The sequence below is a fragment of the Microchirus variegatus genome (genome assembly GCF_963457635.1).
Source record: "Microchirus variegatus genome assembly, chromosome: 13".
Classification (NCBI taxonomy): Eukaryota; Metazoa; Chordata; class Actinopteri; order Pleuronectiformes; family Soleidae; genus Microchirus; species Microchirus variegatus.
The window spans coordinates 7,534,471-7,558,256 of record NC_139814.1 but is presented as its reverse complement, the minus strand read 5'-3'; the positions used below and the strand labels follow the sequence as shown (position 1 = coordinate 7,558,256).

Genomic DNA, 23,786 nt, shown 5'->3' with positions numbered 1-23,786 from the left:
AATTATCTAGCTTACGAGATTCAAAAGGCAAAATAAAGTGTTGTTCTGCTACTTCCTGCTGTGAAGAGAATATCACACTATATATTCAACTGCGATTATGTTTTTTTTTTCCAACATCTGGAAACATCCCCGAACAATTTTTTTTCTTCCTGCTGCTTCAAAATAAGCATGAAAATAAATAGAAGTAATTTATTTGTGAAGGATGATAGAAAGCAGATGAGGAGATCACGTGAAAGTCGCCCTGCCTCCGTTGTGTGTACCTGCTGCTGTTCCCACGGGCTCTGGGTGACACTTTCTGTAATGCAGTAATCCAAAAATCATGTTATCATGCATCGGGGAATCAAATACAGTGAGTGCTGCTTCAATCCTATTTTCCTGAATGCATCCAGTGCACCCTATATTTTTAGATATAGATTTGCCTTAACACAGTGGATTATTGCTGCCCCTGAAAATCTGCGCATCACAAACATATACATTTCTACAATAATCCACCAAGGCCAAGACAAGAAAAAAAACAAAAAACATACATGTCTGTGCATGTAGCTGACGTTGAGATTTGAGATTGAGATCTGATGGTTTTACGCAGTTTGGCTTATTTGAATGTATTTTTTTGTGGAGCACAAATGTGCTGCATATAGAGAGCAAATTCCCGCGGGCTGGTTTCAGACGGGGAAGATTCTCATTTCACGATCGTTTCTCTCGGCTGGAATGACATCGGAAATAGGCTTCATGACATCAAACATGAATATACTTTACATATTCTAATGTTGTTTGAGCAGGTAAAAAAGAAAAGAAAACAACCTTCTTTCTTTCTTTCTTTTTGCCCATGCACACAGGCCGGGGGGGGAAAGTCGTGTGCTGCTTAAATCATGAAGTAAATGGTGGAGACGAGGAAATAAGAAAAGAAAAAGAGAGTGTAATTGATGAGAGCAATATGCACCGCCTTGGAAATTCATGAAAGCTGTCACCTTCATATCTTTGAAGACAGCAGCATGTCGGTAACACAAGCTCTCCCCGCGTAAAGACGACTGCTTTGATTAAATGTTAGCTATTCCCACACACTGGAAAATATACTGGGAGACATCTTTGATAAACCTGTGAAATAAATTCTTTCCAATAAAAATGTTCCTGAGGATGATGATTTGCGGAGGAGCGCAGCACTGGCACGGCACACGCTGCACTCAGTTCTTTTCCCAGCATCCCTCCCTCCAGGGGTCTCAGTGGCGAGGATCTCTAATGAGACCTGCGTTATTAATCCTTGCAATGGGGTACATGAATCCACTCCGGAGCAAAGGCTTCGGCAGCCACCTTGGCCCATAAAACCTGGAATGTATTCCTTTCATGTTCTGTGTTGATGATCTACTCTGACAACAATATGGTTAAGACTTCCCTTGCCCCTGTCGTGCGGGCCCTGGCCTGGGGTCAAGCGGGGTCATCTCAGGCACACTTGGACTTTTATAGGTGGTCAAGGAACATGCTGACAGGTCACGAGTGGGAGCTCCTTTATGAATCAGACCTAAACATCCACCTCATTTGGAATTAGTTTATTTATAGGCGGCCTGTAAATCACATTTATTTTACCTTTTTCTATAGCTTTAAAATGGCCACTGAGTCTTGGGGTGATTTTGGAAAAAAACCAACGCGCCTCAAACTGGGTCCTTAAAAAACAATAACATGAAAGTTGTTTTATTGGGAGTTTTCTCTCAACGGGCTTGTAATCCTCTGACAAAGCTGTAAAGATCAGCTGTAAGATCATTCATGAAGAGGCTCATTTACATACTAATGTCAGAAAACTGGAGGTGGCTTTAACCCTTTAACACACACAGTGTATCGCGGACGACACATTTGCGTTACCGTAATTACACGACTGTTTGTGCTATCGGAAAAATTCCGATGGTTTCTGAAAGCCAACATGTGGTTATTAAGGTGATTTCACTCAGGAAGCCGGCGAATCCGTGTCTTTGTCACTAGAGGAGAGAGTCGGAAAAATGCCTGTACACAGTCTCTATTTTTGGCCTGTTTTTGGACACTGAGACAAAAACTCAAACAAATGTTACTTTATATTGTTCAACTTTAACATGTGTTTGTGTACATCTACAGTGTTGTTTTTGTTTTTATGTGCAATATTTTTAAATTGTTAATACAGTATTTTAACATGCAGTAAATTGTAAATAACTGCAGAGGCATTTGTCACAGGACATTTTCTGGCCCTTTCATGGTTAAAAGTCCAAACGGATATTTTGAGGCTTAGGTGTTAAAGGCTTTAAAGGTGTTAAACGCACATCTTTTCCTCCACAGTGTGAGATGTTTTTGTATATTCTTTTATTGGTGTCATTTTGCCTTTTATACATTTCACTGTCTTTCATTTGTTAAAATGTGTTTTTTTTTTTTTTTTTAAGTGCTTTATTAATTAAACTGCATTGGCTTGTGAAATAACAAGTTGCTGATCATGCAAGGTGCCCATTGAGTAAGAAAACCTATATGGCAGCATTGTACTAATGAGGTGTTGAGAGCTGAGTTGTGAAACGCTCTGACTTCCTATGCACATGCAGCTTGGTTTGAACTATAGATTTATCCTCAGAGCTATATAGTGACAGCCTGTTAGAACACTGAGTCAAGAGAGCAGCACCTCTGCTAGGTGTGAATGAGAGCGAGAGAATAAATGTAGATATGTATATATCTATATATATATACATATTTTTATTTTCCATCTTTACATACACTAACAAGGCGGTTGATGACACGCCCTTCCAAAATCGCTCGACTCACAATTTTAATATCAATCATTTCAATTAATTCATACATTTTTGCCATTTAAGGTCAAGCTTATATGTATTTTAATATATTTAGTTGACATTTTATACATGTTGCACTGATTGCATCTTATTTCATTTCACAATGTGAATGTGCAGTGACAACACACATATTCTATTATATCCTAATGGCCAAAAATCATCAAGATAAGTGGTGGTAAAAATAAAAAGTTATCTCATAACTTAACAAGTGTATCGTCTTTTACAGCCGTGTTCCCCAAACACTGGGTCACGATCGAGAGCTGGGTTGCAGGAGAATTGTGTTGGGTCCCCGAAGAAATTTGCTAAATTTTTCCCCTCGTTTTAGTTTTCGATTTATGTGAAATTGTTTTAAATAACATGCATAAAATGAAGCTGTCTTTGAGTTACCAAACATCTTATGGAAATGATTAGCTTACCTACTCAAAATAACATTAGGTGTTACAGATATGGCTTATAATAATTTGTCACTATTTAAAATGTGATTTGGGAAATACTTTAACACTTTAAATAATGATTTCCACAGAAAAGACTCACATAATGGAAATACGGGCTTATTTCACATAGCTGAGGTATCGTTTTTACACGTTCCCTGGAGGAATTCTGCATTTTTTTTTGTGCACAGAACAGGAGGAGGGGGAAGTGATTGGTGAAAATCAGGAATTACCTCAGATAATTCTCTGCTGAGAGACAGGTCAACAATAAATAATGGAGTTGACTCTGAATCAAATGGAAGATGCCTTTCGTCTCGGTTGTCATATGCTTTGGTGTTTGCCTCTCTGCTCGGTAACCTGGGAAGGGTCAGGGCTGTGATTGACAGGTTGTGTATTGTATGTGTGTAGCTCGGGTTCCCTGATGGCGCAATCGCCAGCTTTACTGTCCCATTTATGACACGAGCCAATCTGCCTCCAGCCGAGATCCTCCCTCAGCTTTTCACAGATCTGTATCCCCATTTTCCCCAAATTCATCTCACCCCCTTACTCCCCCCTGCAGCAGACTGGACACACACACACGCACACACACACACACACACACACACACACACACACACACACACACACACACACACACACATACACAGACAGACGGCTGAGTTAACTGCAGTTGAAGATGATGTAAAGTGAGATACAAGTGGAGAAAGGAAAAGTGAGAGCGAGGTGACAGTGACTGCACTGCATGCAGCCCCTTTATACTGTGAACTGACTTTAATATAAATACAGATGATTTATAAGAGGATTATCGTGATAAGTCACTAGAGGGCGCTATGTCCATGTTATCATAAAGAAATTCCTTTATTTTTTTTGGGTGACCTCTTCTGGCAAAAACACTGGCCTTGCCAGGACCAGTGGTCCTCATGAAGACCAAAACCTGGTCCTAATGAGGCAAAACATTATGGCTGAAGTGTGTGTGTGTGTGTGTGTGTGTGTGTGTGTGTGTGTGTGTGTGTGTGTGTGTGTGTGTGTGTGTGTGTGTGAGAGAGAGAGAGAGAGAGAGAGAGAGAGAGAGAGAGAGAGAGAGAGAGAGAGAGAGAGAGAGAGAGAGAGACGGGGAGAGAGAGAGGGAGAGAGGACAATTCTGAATTTTTGTTCATCATTGCTTGAAACATACTTTGTATTTCTATCTTGTTTTTTTTCATCCATCCCTTCTCATAATCATCGTCTTAATCATGTTCATTCTCTTCTCCTCCTCCTATGATTAAACTCTTAAAATATTCGGGCCTTAACATTAATTTAAACTGCTTTTTAGGCCTACATTACATCAGATTATTTATTTCTTATTCATTTATTCAATGGTATATCAGGGATTAAAAAAACAAACAAACATTGTGAAAGGCTGTATAACCTGAAACAAAAATCATAATTTTGGCTTCTATCTACAAATAATGATTAAAATAAAAGAGAATTTGAGCAACAACTAAAGCATTTTAAAGCCAGAAGAAATAAGAGGCGAAATACACATATTTGGATAAAATTTATTTTATTCTGAAGGCACATAAAACCCTGTCAACCGGAATATAACTCTTATTCGTTTATAATTTAAGCAGAAATTAAATCAATTAAACAACAACATGATTTATAAGGGGGAGGTTTGTCAAATTCGAATGTTTATTTTAAATTTAGGCCACAGACGGTTTTGACAAACGATATATATATATATTTTTTTTTTCTTCGTGGAAGAGGAAGTGGAAGTAGAGGACGCGACCAGATTCCAATTACAGGAAACAAGGTGCACATGTGATCTTTTTTTAAAACGTGTTGGGAGTGTTTGCAGGTGGGGAGAGAAGGTTCCTGCGTGTGCTGTTGGAGAGCGTGAGTACAAATAATATGACATGTGTGAATGTGTGTGTTTCTGAAGCCGAATGTCTGTTTGTATTATTCAGAGCTGGTAACGAAATGCGATATATTTCTTGTTTATTTTCATTTGTCAGTTCAGGTAAAACAAACAAACAACGAAAAAAAAACAAGAACAAACACACAAAGGGGTGTTTCTGACTCGTGCTTCACTTCAATTCTGCAACAAAATGAAGACACGTTTATTCCACTTTTATTTGTAATGTCATCTTATGGGTTGGTTTTGGATTTTTAAAATAAGTTTTTGTGGGATTAGAGCTGTCAGTGTATGAGGCAAGGACAACCTAAATAAACAAACAAATACAATCTTATTAAAGGAGTTGTTCTCGGCATCTACCAGACTGTTTGTAATTGAATTAAACACAGGCTGTAGGAATGGTTCTCCTGCATGCGTCTCCATAAAGCTCCTCCCATAACGCTGACACTAACTGTGTGTGTGTGTGTGTGTGTGTGTGTGACTGGATCTTATAAGAGCCGCCGAGCACCTCACGTCCAGCCCATAGTCTGATCTGAAAGTCTGTAGGTGAGGAGACGGTTTCACCTCCTTCCATCACTGCTACTGGAGGGAGGCGCGCGTGTGTGTGAGAGAGTGAGAGTGTGTGTGAGCGCACAGACAGACACGAACACGGCGCCGCTGGTGGTTTGTTGTGATTTTCCCTCTCTGGACCCTTGAAACTCCTTTTTTTTATTATAATACTTATTATTATTTATTGCAACCTCTAATAACAATGCAGTTAGAGAACATCCTTCCCAGCGCGAGCATCAATCTACCCAAAACCTTTTACAACCTCTCGTCGTCGGACAGTGTGAACAACAGCCCGAGGCCGGCGTCGTCGCAGCTTGACTATCAAGAGGTCGAGCGCACGGAATCTGAGTCGAGCAGCGCTCCGAAGAAATTCCTGAGCGCGGTTGGGAACGGGATGCTGGGGGAGGCGGGGGACACTTTCACTAAAGCCGGGCCCGATGGGAGGAAAGGCTCCCCGGTGCTCGGTGAGGACGAGTTAACGAGCGGTCGCCGCTACAACATAGACGAACTTGGCTCTGACAGATACTTCATCTCGTCGTCCCAGGCGAGTACCGACATGGCGAGTCCCTGTTCCCTCTTCCCCTATGCAGGACAGGGCGGCTCGGTGTACACAGGCTCCAGCAGCTCCAGATACCCGGCTTCTCTTCACTACGGATCCGTCCTGCCGCCCACAGGCTTCTCCTCATCGTCAGTGTGCGCCGGCCGGAGCCAGTTTAGCAGCGGAGGTTACCAGTTCAGCCAGGGTCCGGGCTGCTTGTACCCGTCCTATCCCGGGTCGGGGACCGGCATCGGCTCCATGTCTCTGCCGGGGTCTGCCGCCGGAGCCAGGGCGCAGGTGTACCTGTGCAACCGGCCTCTGTGGCTCAAGTTCCACCGGCACCAGACTGAGATGATCATCACCAAACAGGGCAGGTGAGCTGATGACGCTGCTGGAGGACTTAAAGGCTTTATTTAAAAATATGTATATGTATATATGTATATATATATATATATATATATATATATATATATATATATATATATATATATATATATATATATATATATATATATATATATATATATATATATATACACATATACATATATATGTATATCGGGGCTGGGGGAAATATAAAGAGCATTTTTAGGCCAATAGATATTTAAAACATTACAGTTGGCATGTCTTTTTTTTTTTCTTCCCCGCATTTTACGCACGAGCGTAAAGGTAACAAAAACGATTAAAACCTCACTTTTACGCACTTCTTCACGCTCTCATTATAAAGTTTTCGTTTCTGGTGAAGTGTCGGCGCGTTTTTAACGCATCAGGCGAAATGTGGCAGTGATAGAATTTGAATTTAAATAATTTAAAAGCTCTCATCCGAAGACGATCCCTTCAAAAGTTTTTTTTCCTGCTTTGCGACCACGTTTAACAATAATAATAATAATAATTATAATGTATTTTCTTTCATTCCTACTCTTCTCGCAGGCGGATGTTTCCATTCCTCAGTTTCAACATCACTGGACTGAACCTCACGGCACATTACAACGTCTTTGTAGAAGTCATTTTGGCTGATCCCAATCACTGGCGCTTTCAGGGAGGAAAGTGGGTCACCTGTGGAAAAGCAGACAATAATATGCAAGGTGAGATTTCCAGGTTTATTTAACTCTGCAATATGTCATGATATATTTATATCTTTATTTTTTTTAAACCAATCAAATAAAAAGTAAAAAATAAGGACATTGTGCTTTCAGGGAGACGAGAATCAAATATAATAGTCAAAATCTAAAATTGTTTTTTGTCTGTTATTTCTTAAAATAATAAATGCCTTTTTAATGAAGATAAAAAAATGTTTGTCAGGTTTTGTTGGTGAGGGTTTAAAATGCAACAGGACAATAATTAATTTTATTAAATCAAAAGCAAAGTCTTTAATTGATGTTTTGAAAAACATCAGGCCATTCCTAAAGGATTCTAACTTTAAAATTATATTTAAAAAAGGAAATTAAATTGTCATTTGATATTTTAATTTGAAAATTATGGGAAGGAACAGTTTTACAAATTTAATATTGTTAAATTTAAAATGAATTATTATTAAAGTGATAATCATTAGCTCTTAAAGCTGCAATCAGCTATTTTCTAATCAGTAAAAACATGAAACATTTTATTTTTCTAATTAACAATGATTTTTACAGCATGTTTTTTTCCTATTTTGAACTACTGAGAAGAATGTTCAGTGTTTTGTTGTTGTTGTTGTTTTTTTTTAATAGATAATGCAGATTTGCATGAAAGCATTTCCGATTTCACCAACTGCATTATTTTTATTTCAGGCAACAAGATGTACGTTCACCCTGAATCCCCAAACACCGGTGCTCACTGGATGAGGCAAGAAATCTCTTTTGGCAAGTTGAAGCTGACCAACAATAAAGGAGCAAACAACAACAACACACAGGTTAGATATTGACTTCTGACCTGCTTAACTTCATTATGTGAAATTGTAATCAACATTGTTTTTAGTATTTATTTATTTATTTCATATTTAAAATGATTTCGATGCAGTGTCGCTGAAAGGCACTTCAACGAGCTCCCACTCAAATTTTTAAAACTGTGCATTCCATCACACGTTTCCCCCACAGATGATAGTCTTGCAGTCACTTCACAAGTACCAACCGCGACTGCACATCGTGGAGGTGACGGAGGACGGAGTGGAGGACATGAGCAACGAGGCCAGAACTCAAACCTTCACCTTCCCAGAGAACCAGTTTATAGCCGTCACTGCTTACCAGAACACAGACGTAAGATTCAGCACACTTTTGTTTTTGTTTGATTGAACTGAGATATCTTGAATTGCATGTATTTTATTATGTATAATTAATGCTGTTATTTGCTTTAATATAGTATAACCTTTTTGTTTGTTTGTTTGTTTCAGATCACGCAGCTGAAGATAGATCACAATCCATTTGCAAAAGGCTTCCGGGACAATTATGACTCGTACGTATCTTACACCTCAACCGCTGTGGTCGATCTGTTGTTTTTGTCTGCGCGGCACAAGCGATATATGCATGTCTGAATTTTCTCAAGCAGTAATTTTCTTTTCTTTTTCTTTTGTATGGTTGTTTGTTTCTGTTAAACAGGATGTACACAGCCCCAGAGAGTGACAGGTTGACTCCATCCCCTACAGATTCGCCTCGCTCCACCCAAATTGTGCCTGGGGCCCGCTATGCCATGCAGCCTTTCTTTCAGGACCAGTTTGTCAACAACCTGCCTCAGAACCGCTTCTACACGGGCGAACGAGCCGTTCCTCAAACCAACAGCCTCCTCTCCCCGCAGAGTGAGGATGCCAGCGCCGCCGCCTCTGCCCAACGCTGGTTTGTGCCGCCCGTCCAGCAGCCTGGCTCCAACAAGCTGGATCTGTCCTATGACAATGACTATTCCACCAGTAGCCTACTGTCCTACGGCATAAAGCCCCTTTCCCTGCAGACGTCCCACGCCCTCAGTTACTACCCAGACTCGGCCTTCGCCTCCATGGCTGCTGGTTGGGGTACCAGAAGCACTTACCAGCGGAAGATGACCACAGGTTTGCCCTGGTCCCCTCGTCCGAGCCCCCCAGCCTTCCCCGAGGACCAGCTGGGGACCACTAAAGACAAGCTGCCCGACGAGAGCGCACCGACGGCTTCAACCTGGATCGAGACATCCCAGTCGCTGAAATCAGTGGACTCTAGTGATTCTGGTGTTTACTCCATGGTCTGCAAGAGGCGCAGGATGTCTCCTGGGGGCTCAAGCACAGAAAACTCCCCGACCATCAAGTGTGAGGACTTGACTACGGAGGAGTACAAGGACAACCCAAAAGGCATGGGTTATTATGCATTCTACACAAGCCCCTAAGACTGTATTTATTGAAACGATATATAACTCTTTTATTTACCGAGTGCTCTCATACCTTGTTAATGTCTTTTTTCTCTTTTCTCTAAAGGTGCCAAAGCTTAGTGTTCCCCCCCAAGCAAGCTGCACAAGGTTATTTTCCCAGGCCAGTCCCTCTCACATACCTGAACATGCATAGTGATCGTTGTTTTTGAAAAAAAAAAAAAAAGCATGTCCCTTTTTATTGATTTATTTTTACAATTAATTTTTTTTTTCCCACAAATGTGATTTTTTTTTTCTCTCTCTCGCTGCGTATTTAAGTCATTTTCGTTGTACAGTATTCGTGCACTTTAGAAATGTGATGTATCTTGTACAAATTGTCTTCATGGAGGTGGTATTAAATGGATAATAAAACGGCTTTTCATGAAGCATTGTCCAAATGTCTTTCTGTATGTTTTATTTGCATATTACACCTTTTTTTTCCTTCTATAAATTAAAATGTATAATGCACAGTAGTTGCAGCAGGAGCTTTAAAAAGGCTGAATCCTGATGTGTTTCAATCAAAATTAGATTGAAAGTAAATTGTGCATATCTGCCTGGGCAGTAAATATGCCGGAGTAGTGAGAATTGTAAACCTACTGTATTTTATGGCATGTTTTGGAGGCCAGGAATTTGGGCCTCTATAGCGGAGGCCCCTAAGTGGTTGCTGCTGTCGAGCTGGCATTGCGGCGAGCTGCGTGAGAAATATAACCGTGCTACTGAATAACTCATTGGGACAAAGTGGGATACGATAAATGAAAGCCAGTTTCACCTAATTTGTAGTTTAACAAGATGACAGAAGTAATCAATTATCCTGAGCAACTCAAGTCTTACATGGAGCCATTTCCATCATTATTACATTGCAATAATTACTTTATTCTTAAAAGGAGTTCATATGCGACCACTTACAATCAGGTGTCAATCAGAGATGGCACAAACCATGGGTGTGCACAGGTGGTCAAGCACCTGCCCCTTTGCCCTCTGACCAAGTAAAGCCTTGTTATTTGCTTTTATTCTTGTTTCAAAATGTATACTTTATGTTTGTGTCCCAAAGCACAAAATCTCAGTTAAACATGTGCAATATTTCAGTTAATAATTATAAGGGGTGCCCTTTTTTCACTTGAGCCCCTGCCCCCTGAAATGTCTGTGTATGCCACTGACAAACCAAGGTTAACTATTCTTTTTTTTTTTTTTAAATAAACCCTGATCCAGATCACGATAACAGAATTTCCTCCTTGGGCCATAACCTACATCCCCAGATATGTTTATCAAAATTCCAAGTTTTGTTATTTACTTTTTAGTTATCTTGCTCGCATAAAAATAGACAAACACAGCCGGAAAAGTAAATAAAAAATGAATAAACGACTAGTGAAAAATGATGGCATATAAAGAGAGAGTGAGAATGGATGGTGATTTCTGTTTTAAGGCTCAGTCCATATTTTTATAGTAGTTTTCTTATTGGCATAGTTTTCTATGCCAATAAGTTTGTTTTCACCAGTGTTTGTTGGTTACAAGGAATCCAAAAAACACAAACAAACATCATTTTTTTTACACCAATTTCCACAAACCTTTGAGTGAGGCATGGGCCCGTGAAGAAAACATTTAATTTTAGTGCTGCTTCATTAGAGAAGAACACTTGACGGAGGTCTGCTGCTCTCTGCATGTCATTCTACTTTTTCTGAGTCCTCAGATGCCACGGCTTCGACGCAGGAAAAAAAAAAAAAAAAAATGAGTAGTGCCTTTCAAACTACAAATAAGTGTTACAATGTAACACCGATTCAAGTGTGTTAAGTGTGATTTAAGTTTTAGATTTACACGTCTCGCATGACACGAGTCATTAAGGTGAAGCTGCTCACAAAAGAACGTGGTCCTGCTTTTCCGTCTGTTGTTGCCATGTGTTTTAACACGTTTTGTTGTTTACCCGAGTAACACTGCTGCACGTGAGGCACATGTACTAACTAAGTGAACATGGGAAAAGTGGAAAGAAAACTGTCCATCATCCATCCAAGGGCAACATACAGCTCAACACATCTATTTATACAAGGGATCTATGGCCTCTCCAAAAGTGGATTAGTGAAGACGAAATCCACAAAAAGAGAAGTCATGAGATTCACACAGAGACTTCTTGGCTCGTGTTCTCGGCACCTGTTTTTTCTCAGTGAAAATACTTCAAAACCTCCCCCACAAGGACCCCAATTTGAATTGATTTACATACACAAATTCTAATTAATTCTGTTGTCAGACTCCTTGACAAACTGAGGAGTCTGACTAACTCCAATTAACACCTCCTAACAAGGTAGAGTGCTTGATTGCCCTGGCCTCTCATGAAAGCTGTAAAGAAAAAGGCTCTTCGGGGGATTTGTGAGGCTGATGAATAGAAATGTTTGCACTTGCGCGTGTCAGCAAATTGTATTTCGAGGCATCTGATGATATTTTTATTCGCCGTTTGGTTTTTTGACCCGTGTTAATCTTTGTTTGAGTGTAACTGAGGGGTGGACGTCGGACACACTAAGTGGCAACCTTAGGCGAAAATAAAGGGTTGAAAATGTACATGACCATAACTAGCATATCATTTATTAAAAATAGAAGTTACTACAACTTTGTTTCTCTCTCTGCCAGATCTGCAAATGTCATAATCCACATAATAAACACACATTTCAATGTTTTGTCTGTGTTATTGCAGGTTTGCTTTTCGCCCTGGACAAATTCAAGTACAGTAAAACGTACCTAAAAGGGATACTTGAGTAAAAGTATCTTTCCGAAAATTACTTTGGTAGAGGTTGAAGTCACCTTTTACAATATTACTGTGAGTAAAAGTATCAAAAGTCATTTTTTTTATATTAAATGTATTTAATTTTAGTAGCAAAGTGAGTCGTCTTTCAAGTGGAAGGTTGTGGGCTCGATTCCCGACTCCACCATTCTATATTATACTCTCTATGATGCTCCGGGCGGCAGCTTGTGTATGGGTATGAAAAATGTGTAATAGAAAATATGCTGTATGAATGTGAGAATGAATGAGTGAATGGAAAAACTGTGGTGTAAAGCATCAAGACTTGCTATATAAATGGAGAGCATCATCCAACAAAAATGTAGTGGAGCAAAGGTAAAAGTTGCTAGAAATATAAATAAGAAAATGCAGATATGTCAATGTTGCACTTTTTGCAACAAAGTATTTGTAATTTGTTATATTGCAACACTAGAACTCAATATAATTAAAGTATAGCAATGAAATGCAGGTATAATTTCTCAGATTTGTTTCTGAGCTCTACTCAGTCATCCACCAACCGAAACCTCTGGCCGACACTGCACCTTGTATGTAAGCTACAGTTAACATCATCAGTTAAACAGTAAACACACAATGTTATAGATATTCCATGACCTTGAAAGGATGATTCTTTGCCGAAACCTTGACAGCTGCGAAATCCGGCAACAAGTCGATAGATTGTGTCTTCCCCAAGCATTCATGCAAGAAGTGCAGCAATCAATAGACACCTCTACAGCATGCTTCCACATATTCAGACCATGTTAACTTACAGGAGATATGTGCATTGGAATAAGACCTGAATAAGAAAGGACTGTGCTCGACTGTGGATCACAATGTTCTCTTAAAATTTTGGATGACTTCTATTGGAGTGTCGGTGATAAAAGGCCCATAGAAGACCAACCAGTGGTTTCGTCTGAATGAGTAAAACTTTGCTGTCTGTGTGTGTGTGTGTGAGTGTGTGTGTGCAAGATTGTCCTTCCCTCAGGCCATCCATCGTTAACCATGTAGAAAGTTCATGTAATAAAGGCCAAAGAGGCTACGGAGACATTGTACCCAAGGAGGGCTGACATCTAAAACACAGATGAAGGCCTGAGGCTGTTTCCTCACCTTCAGTCACACACTATTACTGCTCTCACTGACTGAATGCAGCCACAGGCACATGTGTGTCTGCATGGATCAACAATTTCTTTTTAAGACATTCCTCTTTAAAAAAAAAACAAAAAAAACAGAACCTACAGACAGACTGAGACGGAGACGGTGATTATGTTTTCGCCTCACACTGTATTTTCCCTTCTGATGTGTTAAATGATTATCATGACAGAAATACTTCAAAGCTGTTCCTGTTGTACCGTTTTTTATGATGCACTCACTTCATTTATCACACTGACCACTTTTTTCCTTTTTTTTTTTATTAAGGAGTCAGATAATTAGCTTGAGTTTAATGTTTAATTATAACAGTATGGAACTAACTAAGCACACTACACATTTGAATATTGGTCTTGCAAATCATGTACATGCAGCTGCCACCGTTCTCTCTATATATGTTGATAGATTTACTCACTATTGTCTACAAATCTTAACTTGGATCCTATGTGCATTTGCACTATATACATGTGTGGAAACTAAACTCATCATGGCCTGAACTTAAATAATACTCTGCAAATGTCAATCCACAGAGCCAGAACTGAACGTTGTTGAACTAAACTGTTGTTTGAATTTCTCTCTCTCATTACTGTGTCTCTTGTTTTATTTATTTAACTGTGTGAGTTTGTGTGTGTGTGTTTTATCTTGATTTAATATTTTTATGCTGGTGTCTCTTGTAACAGAGATTCCAATCTCAATTAGACTGGTTAAATAAAAAGATATATAGAGGTGATCACCTGGATCCACACTGGAACGAGGTCCAGTATACTACAGCACCACATGTGGATCCGCTCCAGCACAGGTGCATGCTTTTATTTATCGTGGTCGTGGACATTGACAGTCCTAATGATGATGTTTTCAGCTCACCCAAGGTGTTAATGTACACCAAGCAATGTATTATATAACCTCACTGACTCCTTTGGAACTGGGCCGACTACAGTATATAAGTGTCATGCTCGCGGGTCTCTCGGAGTAAGAGTCTGGTGAGAGATGAGTCTCAAGTTAGCAAGGCCACAACTGTTTGGAAAAAAAGGCGTCGAGTGTTGGCAGGGAAGTACAGAGGTGAGAGGAACCAGAGACGTGGAAGGGCCTCGTGCTCGTGCCCCCAGACGGAGTGTGCGGCACGCAGGCAGGATCCTGACTCACTGGCGCATGGATAATGATGAAGAGAGTATCCTGCGGCTAAGCTGCACTTAACAGCACATTGATTTCAAGCCCCTGTGTTCCCTCTGGAGGCCAGTGGGATGTACCTCAACAGGCCAGCCCCCCCCCCCCCCCCCCCTTCTTTCCCCTTCTGACCATAATCGGCCCCTCCCACTGTCTACCCAACCCTGCGTCGATTTGGGTACACCATGCTGGTCACTGGGCTCTACTCCCTCCCCTCCCCTTCCTCGGGAGAGTCCCTGAGGAGTTGAGCAGGATTCGGGGGCACTAAGGCTCCCGTAAGACCCTGGTCTTGAGAGCAGTGTTTGGAGTAGGGCATGCTGAAGCAGCCAGGTGGAAAAGATCTATCATCAAAATCAATGCATTGGCACTTTGAGGGGAGCGCTCCAACAGATTTGGGAATTTCATATTCTCTTCCGTCTCTCCTGGCACCTTCAGAAGGCCTCACCTCCAGAGAAAGAGACAACAGCCGCTCGGTCTGTTGGGAACAGAGAACTCCTAACTCGTATAGCTTCTGGGACACAATCAATATTCTTTTGGTGGTTTGCACCTAACATGTTAAACTGTCCAATCTGTCGCCTCTCTCTGCTGCTCACAGCAAAATGAAAAATATCTGCCTTTGTTAAAGCTGCAGCGTGGAACTTTTGTGTGATTTTTTTGTTGTTGTTGATGATGTAATTATTTTGCCTTTGTTTGGTCTTCGTGAACAGAAACAGTGTAAGATTATTGTTTTATGCTGCATCCTTCATCTGAAAAAATAAGACCTGACAGAGGGAGCGTTTGAGTGTATACAGCTGTAGTGCGGAGGCCGGCAGGGACAAGAAGCATTTATGCCTTGTATTTATATGCGAGTGCAATGTTGCTGTTGCTGCCGTCTGTCTTGACACATTGGTGATACCAGGTGACACAAGATCTTAACACCACTATGCAGAGAAACACATAGTCAGCATTGTGGGAATTCATTTGACAATGGTTTGCCTCTGACTGACATTTGTTTATGTTTCAAAATTACGCACTCAAGTTTTGCAGTGTCACCTGCTTTTTATTGAATTTGTCAGTAAGAGACTAAAGTTGTACTATTTCCACCACAGCAAGTTTAGTACAATTTCTCCACCACCAGAGCTTTTGAAAGAGAAAACTTTCTTTCTCATCATCACCACACCTTGCAGTCTGCATCTCTTTATGTGACTCCCAGCACAGGTGGATGCCAGTGTGGTGCTTCTTCCACTTGTCTAAATTCTGACTCATCTCCCAGCTGCATTATGTGGATGCATGTTTTTTAGGAGCGATACACAGCACACGTCTTTGTGCGCTAATGGGCTCTCAGCATCTTTAAGACTCAGGGTACAATTAAGAGGTGATAGTTTGCTCTCCCACCTCGCAGTTCTATTTCTGAACTGCCGTGTGATTATGCCAGAGGTTGCTGGGTTGATGAGGAATAGGCTCTATTTAAAGGAAGACACTGATTAAGTCTTCTGCAAGAACAGACTACTTTTGCTGCTTACACCAGCCTATTTTTTTTTATTATACACGTCTGCTTAGTAGCTACTTTTATATGCAAATAAGTTATGTTTGTGTTTTAAATGTGAGTTTGCATTTATGAGGGTGTTCTTTTTATTATAATCCATTAAACACCATATGTTTGGTTATGCTATAGCTTTATGGGTGGGTCATTATAGGAAATTGCAAACAACAACATTGTTTCCTCATGCACTAACATGAACACTATCATGATGTACCACATTTTCATACCAAAATTCAAAATGCATTCTTACAACTGAAGCTTTATGTCTTATATTCACATTTTATTTTATTTTTGATGGATAAAAAGTTAGTTAACAAGCATAACTGTAGCCAATAATGGTTAATGTTGTGCTATGTACATCTCTTACATGGCTTCAAAAAAGTGACCTATACAGCATTGCCATCTGCTGGTCAAAATGTGTCATTACACAAATCTCGTTCACACATGATGAGCATGTGCTTTTTTAGAAGATGGATAACGATGAGCCACGAGTCAAAGGCTTGTTGATGTTGATGAGAGGCACGTAGTATATGATTTAATTCAGACTTCGGTTTTTACTGATTAGATTGTATGATATTAATAATTCAATAAATGTGTGGTGATGTTAGTTATAATCTCCCTTTCAAGACTATGGGTTAGCATTTTGCAAATTAGTTTTTACTTCCTTACTTACGTACTTTAGTTTTTCCGGAAGCTTAATTTCACCCAAAAGACCCCAAATGTAATTTTAGACAATATAATTTACAAATAGGCTTGTTAAAATTAATTAATTCATTCATTCATGAATGAATTAATGCACGTGTGTTTGTGAACTGTTTGCCACAAATTATAAGAATTGGTATTGCTATTATTATTATTAATTATAAATATACTACACTATTATAAATACACATAAACAGTTTGTATATATAGTATTTATAGCACAAGTCCTCCCAACTTGGGACTTTGAAGCAACAAAGGCGCGTTCCCCGCCCTTATCCATACGTCATTAGATGTGATTCGTTGAAAATTCCGGGTATTGAAAGCGCATTGGCTGTCAATTGCTGTCAATCATTTTAGAGGCGTGTCCTTACCGCGTCGTCGGGGGAAGCACAGCCAGTCCTCTCCGTTCAGACAAGTGTCACCCGGCTCGGTCTCACTCACGTACACACGCACATTTACCGGTCAGATAAAACACATTGAGAACTCACGGTGGAGATAAGGACCCGGCGGCAGCTTAAATGGACGAGTACTCGGAACAAATGAGACCCCTCTTGAGAACAGTAAGTCCCCGCCCCGCACAGTTAACCGTTATTCCACCATGATGTTTTTGTGGCTCTTTGTCCGGGTGTTTTGTCCCTTGTTTGCCAAGCAGCGGCACAACTGCGAGGGATGCTTGTGAGTCAGTGGGGGCACCATCCGGCTGCTGCCATTGTTAGCCGGCTTTCTGCATCTGACACGTGGCACGGACAAAAGTTATGTTCAGGTGTTTGGTTTAAGGTTCAATGATGTTTATGTTTTGGAGGAAATTGTTACATACTCGTTGAGGTGTGTAGTTACTTAGTGAAAGCTCCTTCATTCGCTCTCGAGGAAGTGCTCAGTAAAGACACGAGCTTTAATTATTAACAGCTGCGAAATATGAAAAATAACCGTTGGCTGGAAAAAGAGACCAATAAAGAGCTTTAATGACCTAAATGTTAGCATAAGTAATTGTACTATGTAGGCAACATATTCTAGGGAAACTGTTTTAAACTGTCCTAAACAAAGTAACTGCGATTCTTCATATTATCGCGATACTTACCGCGGACAATACTGTCTATATTATACATTCAGTTGTTGTAATCTTTAAAAAAAATATATGTATATATGTTAATGATTGACAATGTTGTCATTCTTCCATATCTGTACTGCTAATGAGAAAACTGATAACACTATGGTTCTCAAACTGTGGTGCCTGTACTACTAATGGCACGCAAGCTTACTCTGGTGGTACTCAAAGGGACCAGGGTGCAAGGAATATGAAACAATAACAAAATGAGTTAATTAAATAATAAATTGTCACCTCATCGCTCGCTCCATCTTAATCTAATGTCACTATACCAGTGTGTGAAGTACATGTGAGGAAGAGGAGAATGATGATAGAGCTAATTATGTTATTGGGAATAAATCTGCCTCTGTAGCTGTAGCTGACTTTGCTCGACCCATTTACGCCACTGTATTTTAAAATTGTTGGCAAAAATGGTGTTACTTTGAGAGCTCAATGTTTTCTCAGGTGGTATGGGGCAGCTGTGGCTTAGTGGTTAGGGCTTCGAGCTCGAGACCGGAAGGTAGCCGGTTCAATCTCCGACCAGTCCGCAGCTGAAGTGCTGTTGAGCAAGGCACCTAACCCCCTCACTGCTCCCCGAGCGCCGCTCACTGGCATGGCAGCTCACTGCGCTGGGTTACATGTTCTACACCTCACTGTGTGCTGTGTGTGTTCACTAACTCACTGCAGAATTGAATTTCCCCTTGCGGGACTTAAAGGGTTCTTAATCAAAATAATCAAAAGTTTGAGAACGGCGGAACTCATGTAACAACAAACAGGCTACACAAAGTGTAATGTTACACACACACGTAACCAACAGTACAAAAGATTACTCGAATAAACAATGACACAGAAATGTTGCTATGTTACTGAGACATGAGGGATATATTTTCAGTTATTGACAATAATCTTAAACAAGCTCATTATGAATCATGGGCTCCTGGAATAGCTGGAGCGATGCTGGCTGCCCCCTCTGGCACGTCAAAGTAAGCCACTAGGACTGTATGTTGGTGAGCTAGACAGCATTTTCAAGTCACTCGAATGCAATATTAACTATTTTCCTCCAGTTCACCAATAATGAAAATTGACCACAATTGGCTTATTGTGAGTGCATTTAAAAGTCTGCCTTGTTACCTTAACAGGCGTGACAGTAGTTTATGATGCCTGTAATTGATTAGTGGTGCCACGAATCATTTCTGTGATATTAATCGTGATGTTCAACAGGTTCACTCATCATTTCTTTTGAAACTATGTGGCTTGACGATGAGATCTGCTGGTACATTGGCTTAATTAAATGCACTCATTTGCATATCTAATGCGTCCAGGTGTTCATGTACAACATGTTCAAGTGAGGAAATGCTGTTATTCTTGTTGAAAAGCTTGTGCTGTTGGAGAGGAAAAGTACACAAGAGGCTGAGACGATAATCAAAGTGCTATGTTACATAATACCAAACTATGTCCTTCACCAATGAACCAGTAAGTTTACACTAAGTGTCTGTTTTAATGTTGTAGCTGATCAGTGTAAACCCGAGGAAATCCTCCCCAGTGGTGACGGGAACATTTCTGTCATGGACGAGGATCAAAGTACAAGGTTCTTCTAAAGACTAATCAGTATTGGCGGTGGTGTGGAGAAGTAATTATACTCAGCCTAGGCTTTCTGCAAATGAATTTTAAAAGTCCAGTATGTGGCATTTAGGGGATATTTATCAGCAGAACTGGAACTCCTGTATAATAGTTTTTTCATAAATGTATTAAGAACTGTTGTGTGTTCATTACAATGAGACCTTTATATTACATCACAAGTGGGTCCTCTCCCATTATTCTACTTATTTTAAGTCCATATCATCATATTAGGATGAGTTGAATGTGCCAAGTTCTTTGCATCTTTCATGAGCTACACTACCGTTCAAAAGTTTGGGGTCACCTATACTATTCTTTTGTGTTTTCCATTAAAACTCACACTTTTCTTCATAAAAAGAGTTGCGAAATGAATAGAAAATATAGTCAAGACATTGATTAGAAATAATGATTTTTATTAAAAATAATAATTTTGCCCTTCAAACTTTGCTTTCGTCAAAGAACCAGCAAAACTGTTTTCAGCTGTGCTAACATAATTGCACAAGGGTTTTCTAATCATCCAATAGCCTTCTAACGCGATTAGCAAACACAATGTACCGTTAGAACACTGGAGAGATGGTTGCTGGAAATGGGCCTCTATATATGAGAGGCCGTTTGAGAAATAATTCAGTCTTGCGCTCACATGTTACATCATACTTTCTCATAAACAGTACTATAGTCACGTACATTTACTATCATACACTCTCACAAACAGTACTATAGTCATGTACATTTACTATCATACTCTCTCACAAACAGTACTATAGTCACGTACATTTACTATCATACTCTCTCACAAACAGTACTATAGTCATGTACATTTACTATCATACTCTCTTTCACGCTATTATGGATGCAACGACATCAGGGTTTCCCCCAGTGTATTATAAGCCTGGCGGGCCGCCAGGTGCCGATTGAAACCCAAGTCACACTATCAAGTGTGTCATTATTACGGTTACATTGTTCTTGTCAATAAAGATGTTATATTTAGGGATGCACGATAATTCGGCGGTCGAAACACAGCGAGTACACTGTGGAACAGCACCTATTAAAGGCTGGAAAGTATCTTTGCACAAAAGCGAAACTTGGCTGCATACGGCGTAGATTATGAACTCCCCGCGACGTCACACCAGAGAACACTCTCTCTCTTTGAACAGTTAACTAAACTGTACTCGATCCTCGTCATATAGATCATTATTTTTATGTGGGGATAAAACAAGTAGAGAAATGATCCAGTCTGCTTTGGAAGAGACCTTTTGGAGACGCAGAGCGCAGGAGCGACGAACGGCGCAGGAGAGGGAAAAGAGAACAGCGCAGGGGCTGTGCGCAGAAATAAAAAGGCTGTTTGTCTGCACCAGATGAGGGGGCACTACCACTTTTTTATTTTACTTTTAAATGTGACCATTCCATGGCTTGTTTTAAGATTCACTGGCCAATTACTTAATTAGTATTTAACTTAAGTGAAAAAACAAAACATTTATTTAATTTCAAGAGTGTGTCTTTTTGTAAGACTCTATACTTGGTGTAGAAGTATTTTAATAAATGTCTTACAATAACACATTATAGTCATAATTTAAAATGTCCTGCATTTTTTTTTTACAAAAACGCAGTGGGCCGCTGGTGGGCTGCCCGAGAGGTCCTACCACCGGCCTTTAGCAGGTTTTCTGGGGGAAACCCTGAACATGATAGTGAATGTATGAGACAATGATATGCAGTGTATGCGAGTATACTAGTATGTGTGAGAGAGTTTGATTGAAACGGAAGTCAACTTGAATTTCCAGTTTCTAATTGGCTTATCAGGATGTCTCTCCAGCCAGATCTCAAGAACAATGTCCTGCCTCCTCTGGAACGCAGTCGATGAGGAAATGCAGCGGATCTACAGACCTGGAGCAACAGGTGTATCAGGGCAGAGCGGATCCTCTCCTCCTGTAGCTGCTGTAGCCAACAAACTCCAGTGATTTTATCCAATCTCGGGCAGAGTGCAGTGGCTCTTCACAAAATGCGACTGGGATGATGCTGCATTCATTACAACTCGGAAACATGGGTCAACCCGTCCTGTACTTAATTTAGCTTTTTTCTCTCAATGGAGGATTGAAGTGATGGAACATTGATCGCCCTCCTGGTAGTTGTAGTCTGCCGTGATAGTGTCCTGTGGCAGGTTGCCACCCCTCACGTTATATAGGATTAAAAAGAGCGTCCCGCTTTGAACCAGTACAGGACGGGTCCCGGGACCACGAGTGTTTCATGTGGCTGTCAGATGTCTGAAGATCCGCTGCATTTCCTCATCGACCGCAGCCCAGAGGAGGTGGGACATTGTCCTTGAGATCTGGCTGGAGAGACATCCTGATAAGCCAATTAGAAACTGGAAATTCAAGTTGACTTCCGTTTCAGTCAAACTCTCTCACACATACTAGTATATTCGCATACACTGCATATCATTGTCTCATACATTCACTATCATGTTGTTGCATTCATAATAGCGTGAAAGAGAGTATGATGTACATGACTATAGTACTGTTTGTGAGAGAGAATGATAGTAAATGTACATGACTATAGTAGTGTTTGTGAGAGAGTATGATAGTAAAGGTACATGACTATAGTAGTGTTTGTGAGAGAGTATGATAGTAAATGTACGTGACTATAGGAGTTTGTGAGAGAGTATAATAGTAAGTGCGCGCAACTATACTAGTGTTTGTGAGAGACTATGATGTAACATGTGAGCGCAAGACCTATGTATATTAACCATTAAAAACCAGACATTTGCAGCTAGAATAGTTGTTTACCACATTAACAATGTATAGAGTCTATAGAGTGTATATCTGATTAATTTAATGTTGTATTCATTGAAAAAAAAGTGCTTTTCCCTCAAAAATAAGGAAATTTCTAAGTGACTCAAAACTTTTGAACGGTAGTGTCGATTTTACCGTCACTCTTTTGTGGTTGGTAATTTCACTTAGGCTGTTCAGCTACAACAGATCCTGTTTTTAATGTTGTGTCTGATTGGTGTATGTGTTGCCTTAACCGGCAGCAGTGGATACCCACCACTTCCTGTGTGCTCGGTATAACTTTTGCAGATACTGGGCACGATGAGCTTTAAACACTCAGCAATGTTTAAAAAAAGCCCCAAAAGAGAAAGTGGCCACAGAGATAAGTTTAAAATACAGCCTCACCTTTTGACATCATTGCTGGTTTAGGGTTGTCTAATACTGTGTCTCTGAGCCTGGCTATGTACTGTATGTGTGTGCATGCACCATGCGCATGTGACTGTGGAAATCTGACCTCTTGCTGTTCATTGAAAAGGAACCGTGAGCCAGCTGCTAACCTCATCCCCAGGCATGGAAAGCAATGTGCTCAGTAAAGGAAACTGCTTCATGTCTAATAAAGTCTTGTTATTGTTTATCCATCAAAATGCACACCCCAGTAAACATTCAACTAGTGTGCACATGTTTTTAAAAACATGCATCTGGCTTTAACAGGAAATGCATGCTATTTTCAGACTTTTACAGTTTAAATATGTCAATTTGAAAGTGAAAACATGGGTGTACCAATGTACCAAAAAACCTAATGCAATAGAAAGGATGTTCTGATGGCTTTGGGCCACAAAACACATTTATAAATGGCTATTTACTGGGCTTTGACTTGATGTTTAACTAACTTGTCTTTGCCTCTGTGTTACAGATGAGATCATTGCAATTTTCTAATGCAAGAATTTTAAAGAGCAAGTTCTTCTTGGGTATTAGATATATTGCTTGATGGCTGCAGATTGTGCTCATTATCACTATACATTATTATATATTAATTTCCAGTTTGCATTATTTTCTAAAGGGTTTCGTTTAAATTAATTTGTTTAACCCAGCAGTTGTTAAGATCATTACTCATTGTTATAACTTAAATATGAATAACAGATGCGCTGCAGTTTGAGCATTCATTACATTTAATGTCAAATATTTGATAGTTTGCCTATAATTAAGGCATTTATGCAGGCCACTGTCCCACTACTAAATGAGGGTTATAGTCTGGCCTGCATAAACCCTCTGACCACTGTCGTTATTGGCTTAGCACTTACTGAAAGGTTTAGTAAGTGTTTTATGAAGTTAACTCCCTGTATAGCATAGATTTGAATGGGTAATTACACTAAACCAGCCCCCGTGCCAGTCCGTTGAGCTATACTTATGTTAATACAATAAAAGTAATTCATTTGCACACTATCCAGACGGAGGCTAATTTGCCTTCAAAAGACAAAA

General features: G+C 40.1%; 2 protein-coding genes across 2 annotated transcripts in view; both read left to right on the top strand.

Moving 5' to 3' along the window:
* Window positions 1-5,871: 5,871 nt before the first annotated feature.
* Window positions 5,872-9,531, top strand: eomesa (eomesodermin homolog a; the record flags this gene model as incomplete). The annotated part of the gene is made up of 6 exons (XM_083899313.1): window positions 5,872-6,581; window positions 7,138-7,292; window positions 7,977-8,098; window positions 8,283-8,441; window positions 8,576-8,637; window positions 8,781-9,531. The coding sequence occupies 6 exons, from the start codon at window positions 5,872-5,874 to the stop codon at window positions 9,529-9,531; spliced, it is 1,959 nt and encodes a 652-aa protein (XP_083755439.1).
* A 7,773-nt stretch (window positions 9,532-17,304) lies between these two features.
* Window positions 17,305-23,786, top strand: part of LOC310935750 (sodium bicarbonate cotransporter 3-like) — a 42,694-nt gene continuing 36,212 nt past the window's right edge. The window contains 1 exon segment of the mRNA XM_083899690.1: window positions 17,305-17,404. Within this exon segment, the coding sequence (XP_083755816.1) occupies window positions 17,363-17,404 (42 nt within the window). The 5' untranslated portion in view covers window positions 17,305-17,362.